The following is a 6000-nucleotide window of genomic DNA, read 5'->3' on the forward strand; positions in this document are numbered from 1 at the left end:
TGAAAAGTGAGTTGATCTTTTGAATAATTGATTAAAAGTATTGAATATGGTCACTTGGCAGAGGCACATTATTTAGCTGTTTTTTAAAGGCTTACTTAAATGTTTTTGAAAAGTGAGTTAAGATGATCAGTATTTATTAGTCACCTATTGTGAGTTCCACATTATGGTTAGATATTTTGGAACATTAAAAAGTATAAATTATGTGTTTGCAGTTTTCAAGAAGTTCTTGATTTGAAACTGTGAGATTTACAAAATGAAACCACTAGAGAATAAAATAATACCATATTTAATGATAGTAAGTGTTAAATTATCTTAAACAGCAGATGTGTAGGATGGAAATTCAGTGGGGTAGAAAGAGGATACTTTGTGGAAGAGGTGGGACTTTAATAGAGCCTTGAAGATGGGGTGATAGGGGAATATATATTAAAAGCGATAAATGGGGGTGGGGAAAGAAATATAAGCCACACCTTAGTAATGGAAAAAAGCATTGGTTAAGTTGGACAGTGCCAGGTGTCAAAACTGTTTACGTAGGAAAAAATAGGAAGTACGCATTTCAATATTACAAACAAAGCATTACTAATGAGTTTTATTATTATAACAAGTGTAGGTGTTTGGTTAGATCATTGTGGTGAATGCTTTTGCATTTATTTGTTTACACATTAAACTCCTTCCCAAACTCCTAGAAGACATGAAAGGGGTGGGCTATACTTAATCTTTTCTTTTTAAATTTTAACTACACACTGTAATTGTGCATATTTATGGGGTACAATCTGATATTTTGATACATATAAATGTTGTATAATAATCGGGTAATCTTTTCATTTTTGTACGTTCATTTTTTTCCAGTAGTCTCTGACACATTATTAGATTTTTAATAAGTATATGTTGAATGAGTTAATGAATGGATGGTTTAAATTATTATGTTGATTTTTTACAGGTTCCATTTGGTCTCTTGTTGGAGCCATGCTCTATGCTGTCTATATTGTTATGATTAAGAGAAAAGTAGACAGAGAAGATAAGTTGGATATTCCAATGTTCTTTGGTAAGAATATGTTTAACTTGTGATGCTGTTTACTCTAAATGATTAACTTAGGGATTCGTTTTTGGTTTTTGGAGGGAATAGGGAAGCCTTCTTTAAAACCATTTAAAGATTATGAAACCCAGTCTTGATGTTTTTATCTTACCTTGTCTTGCCTAGTTATGTGCCTATGAGGGAATGCCCTTCCCTCAATGTGAACTGGAGAAAGAAACTTCTAACACCTTTTCACACTAATATCTTCAGCCTGTGAATCAGATATTTTCCTCATTGAGATGACAGAGTTATGGTATTATAAGCATGTGAGAGTTTACCTGCTATATTATACATTTTGCTATTTTTGAATTGTTGGAAGCATAAGCTTGGGAAAACTGCCCCCAGATGATATGTATAATACCATTCCAGTCTGTGTACTTATTTGCATTAAAAATTGTAGGCTACTTAAAGGCTTTTCATTTGCATTTTATTTTTAAGACTCAGACTATTTTATAACATAGATTCTGAAATTAACCAATTATAGTTTCTCAGGTTTTGGTAAGTTACATACCTGATATGATTTTTAAATTCTCCTTTGTCTAAAATCAGTTTAGCACGGAACTTGTGGTATCTCTGGGATTGTGAAAAAGCACATTGACAAGCTATCTTTCAAAAGATATCTGAATATAAGTAGATAAAGAAGCCTGGCAGTGGGAGTTCAAAGTACAGCTTACAGGGAGTCAGGAGACTTGGAATCTAGCTGTTGTAACTTCATTGATCTCATACTCATCTGAAAAATGAGGAAATTGGACTAGATGAGTGGCTTCTCAATTATGACTTAGGGAATAGGGAGGACCCTGGGAAGGTTGGGAGGAGGTAGAATCACATGTGTCTGGTTTTTGGACTCCTTTGCTACTTCAACTAGAACAGCTCTGCTTTGTCGGGCTTTTTGCATTACAATTTAATTTGCAGAGTAGTTTTTTCTGCTAAAAAATGGTTTGCATATCTGCATCTAAAGATTAACAGAAATAAAACATCTGAAAAGCCACCAGACTGAGCGATTGCTTAAGTTCCTTTTAAGTACAGAATTCAAGAAATATACCTTAAAAGTGAAGATAATTTTAATGACATCTTATTTTAGAGTCATAGAAAATTCCTTCTGGGATGGAATAAAATGCTAATCTTATTTGAGTGTTATAGGTAAACGGTTGGGTCAGTGGCACTTTTTTTTTTTAGACATTGGGACCTTGCAAGAAAAATTGCTTAATTTATTCTTATTAAAAAGAGTGCACATAGAAATGTGACTTGTGTTGGCCCTGTTCATATGTGATGTGATATGTAAAGCAATATTGATCTGCCCTGGTCTTTAGAATAGACGGGATTTGGAGGAGGAGTTAGAACTGGGATGTGTTGTAGGGGGTGGTCTTCAGACAAGAGTGTGCAAGCAGAGGTATAACAGGGAACAGTGAGTCGATCTGAATGGTTGTGTTGGAAACTTCACTGTAGGGAAAAGTAGGAAGATATGTGGGGCCAGATTCTGGAGGGTCTGGGGAATAGGTGAACTAATTTGGATTTTTGTCTGTAGGACCAAAGGTTGTTGATTTATGTGGGATTTCATAGACTCAGCACTTCAGAGGCCAGAAATGTGTTTGGTTCTTGATAATGCCAAATTTTGGCATTTTAATTAGAATAACTTTTTAATGTTACTTAAGCATTTTAGGTCTTAAGTCCCTTCTGTATACAGGTTCTTTTGTTTGATTTTTATCACTAGATGTCTTAAGTTATGTTATCTAAGACATAGTATGAGACAGGGATTTGGTGTGAGTGGTTTATGGGGAGGGGAGGTGCTGTGAAGGAAAAAACTGGTAAGAAAGTTTTTAACCAGGATAGTGAAGGGGAAAGAACCATGTGGTTGCAGGTGCAGTTGAGGTTTGGCCCAATTCATGGCAGGGGGCTGAGGGTGGCAAGGAGGGGACAGGTAAATATATCTAGGCACTCCTCAGAGTTGTCATGGCCTTGAGCCATTATGACTTGAGCCATGAGGGCTGGCCTTGTGAATTCTCTATCAGTCAGTCTTCCGCTGCAGAGGGTGTAGGGTGGCGGGGGTGGGAACTTCCTGGGAAAGGCAGACTTGTTTGTTCTACAAAGCCAGTTTTTCAGAAAAGGAGGGCTGCTATGAGTCTTTAGCAGCAGATGGAAAGTGAGTACTCCAGCCCTGTTAAGATTTAACTAGGCATCCTGAATACTAGTTTATTGTTTAGATGATGTAGCAAACATAAAATATATACCTGCTGTAATTTAATTTTCTTTTAAGGAAGCTCTATACTTATCTCATGGCTCTCATAGCAGATTTGTGACATTAAACTGTATAGAAAGTACAATAAAATTTACCATAAAATTGTAGTCTTTTTTTTATATTCCTTACATTCACATATATATAATCATATATAAATATAATTCCTTTAATAATAATAGCTAACTTTTATTAAGTTCTTACTACATGCCAGATACTGTGCTATATTTTATAAGTGTTTAATCTTTTCTACAACCTAATTAAATATTATTTTACATTTATAGATTGGAAAATTAAGACTTAAAGAGGTTCTGCATCTTAATAAATTGTACACTACTAGGGAGTGGTAGACTGGGATCAGACCCATGTATGTCAGATTTAGAGCACACACTTTTAACCACTACACAGTATAGTCTTCTCTTATAAGTAGTCAGTCTGTACTTAGTTCATACATTGAATAGCTCTTAGTGTAATGTATGTTATCTCATCAACTAGCTAATGAACTCTGGGAGGGTAGGAACCAAGAATTTTATCTTCTTTGGGATCTTCCTCCATTATTCCTAGCATAGCACAGATACTGTGAACATAAATATGAACTGAATCAGAGAGCAATCTAATTCCCTATAATTAATTTAGACTGAATACACAAACACATACTAGTTACTTTTTTAATAAGTTCCAGGACACTATATTATTGTTAGCTAGGGTTAACAACCCTTCTTTTTGAATTGTTTTAAGTGATTTATCCACAGTGTGGATAGTTGAACCTCAAAGACTTAGTGATCACGAGTTGTTTAATATAGTTTTTTCTAGTGTTGAGCTATTCACAGGACTGATTTAAAAATAAACCAAGCTACATTTAAGGAAGCCTGTTGGAGCCCTTTGTGTGAAATCTAACGTTTTCTAATTATAGACTTATATGTTTCAGAAATTGAAATAAATCAGAATTTCAACTTTTGTTTCTTTTACACATATTTAGGTTTTGTAGGTCTGTTTAATCTGCTGCTCTTATGGCCAGGTTTCTTTTTACTTCATTATACTGGATTTGAGGACTTTGAATTTCCCAATAAAGTAGTATTAATGTGCATTATCATTAATGGCCTTATTGGAACAGTTCTCTCAGAGTTCCTGTGGTTGTGGTATGTACTATTTATTCTCTTATGATTTATTAGTTATCAGTTTATTGACTTTGAGATAGTTGAAGCATTTATCTTGTCTTCTGATGGCCCCTCCTATGTACCTCTGTCTACACAGACTTAAAATTGAATATATTAACTCCTTTAGTGCAGGGACTTTGTTTTTTAACTTCTGCATGCTGATTGCATAGAGTAGTGCCTTGCACATAGAAGGAACTAAATAAATATTTGTTGAATGAATGAATGAATGAATACAAATGATCTAAATTTATGTTTTAGAAAGTAGAGTGCTATGCAAATGAAAGTAGTGATTATCTAATGGATATCCAAACTCACAAGATGTATATGTCAAGTGATGAATGCATGAGTTCTAGTGAGAATCTAGGGGACATTGTATATTTAAGAGACTTTGGAATATCTGTTTGGTTGTTCATAGGCTTATTTTATTTTCAGGACCTTTCATATGGGTGAACCAGATATATAAACCATAAACTCCAATTAATTTGAGATATTAACATGCTTTCATATGTTATCAAGTATATTGATATGTGAAAATAAGCTTAAAATAGTTTGAAGACAATATTATATATGGAGTTTGAGAAGCCTTCCAAATGCAGAGCTTTACACTTAGTTATGTTTCCATCTAATAGGAACTTAAAAAGAAATACAAATTGTCTTTAAACTCCTAAATGAATTTTGTTAAAATACCAGTTGAGACTACTAACTAGTGTTCTCTTGCAAAAGTCTGCAACAAAAATAGATTTTCTGATGAAATCTTCCTTAACACTCTCCTTGCATTCGATAACTCTACTCTCCCATCCACCCAATTAAGGAAATATCTCTATTTTCTTTATGTCCTCCATACTCACTCCTTTTGTGTAGTACTTAAAGATTTACTTTGTATTGTAGTAATTTAAAAATTTATCTAAAATCTTCTGCTAATCTAAAACTCTTTGACATCATAATCCATTTACTTAGTAATTTTTCTATCTTTTATTATGTGCATTTTATTTTAGATGCTCAATTTTTTTAACCTGAAATATTAATAGATGACAAAAGGATTCATCTGTCAGCTAAATTGGGGAAAGCTGGATTAAGTCAAACAGGTGTTTTAATACTACCTTTCAGACTTTTTATTACAGGACTTTGCATGATAAATATTTAAAAACAAATGCTGTATTTGATCCCTGAACCCTCTTTTCACAGAGCAGCTCATGAGTCTTGGGAACCACTAGTACTTGAGTTCCCTTTACCTCATCAGTGAGAACTAATTGTCCAGCCTCTTGAATACTTCTAGTGACACTTTATCAAGAGATAGCCTCTTTTATTGTAAAGCTACATTATTAATTCTAATATATACTGAGCTAGGATTTACTTGCCTATAACTTCCATGGGGTCTGTGGTCCTAATTATATACATTGTGGTTTTATTTTGGCTTAGAACTCATTTTCTTCTTATATTCTCAAATTGTTAGTCTTTATAAGTGGTTTATCTATTTTTCAACTGAACTAAATAATATGCAGATTGATATTTCAGAATTTAATACCAACATTGATAGT

The 6000-nt window shown here is 33.6% G+C and overlaps 1 protein-coding gene across 1 annotated transcript in view; it reads left to right on the forward strand.

Moving 5' to 3' along the window:
* The window catches only part of SLC35F5 (solute carrier family 35, member F5), a 39346-nt gene that overhangs the window by 22332 nt on the left and 11014 nt on the right, over nt 1–6000 (forward strand). The window contains exons 11-13 of the mRNA XM_008571856.1: nt 938–1042; nt 4285–4446; nt 4599–4615. Of these exons, the coding sequence (XP_008570078.1) occupies nt 938–1042; nt 4285–4446; nt 4599–4615 (284 nt within the window). The remainder of the gene's footprint in view (nt 1–937; nt 1043–4284; nt 4447–4598; nt 4616–6000) is intronic.

The sequence above is a fragment of the Galeopterus variegatus genome, unplaced genomic scaffold, assembly GCF_000696425.1.
Source record: "Galeopterus variegatus unplaced genomic scaffold, G_variegatus-3.0.2 Scaffold731, whole genome shotgun sequence".
NCBI classification, from domain to species: Eukaryota; Metazoa; Chordata; class Mammalia; order Dermoptera; family Cynocephalidae; genus Galeopterus; species Galeopterus variegatus.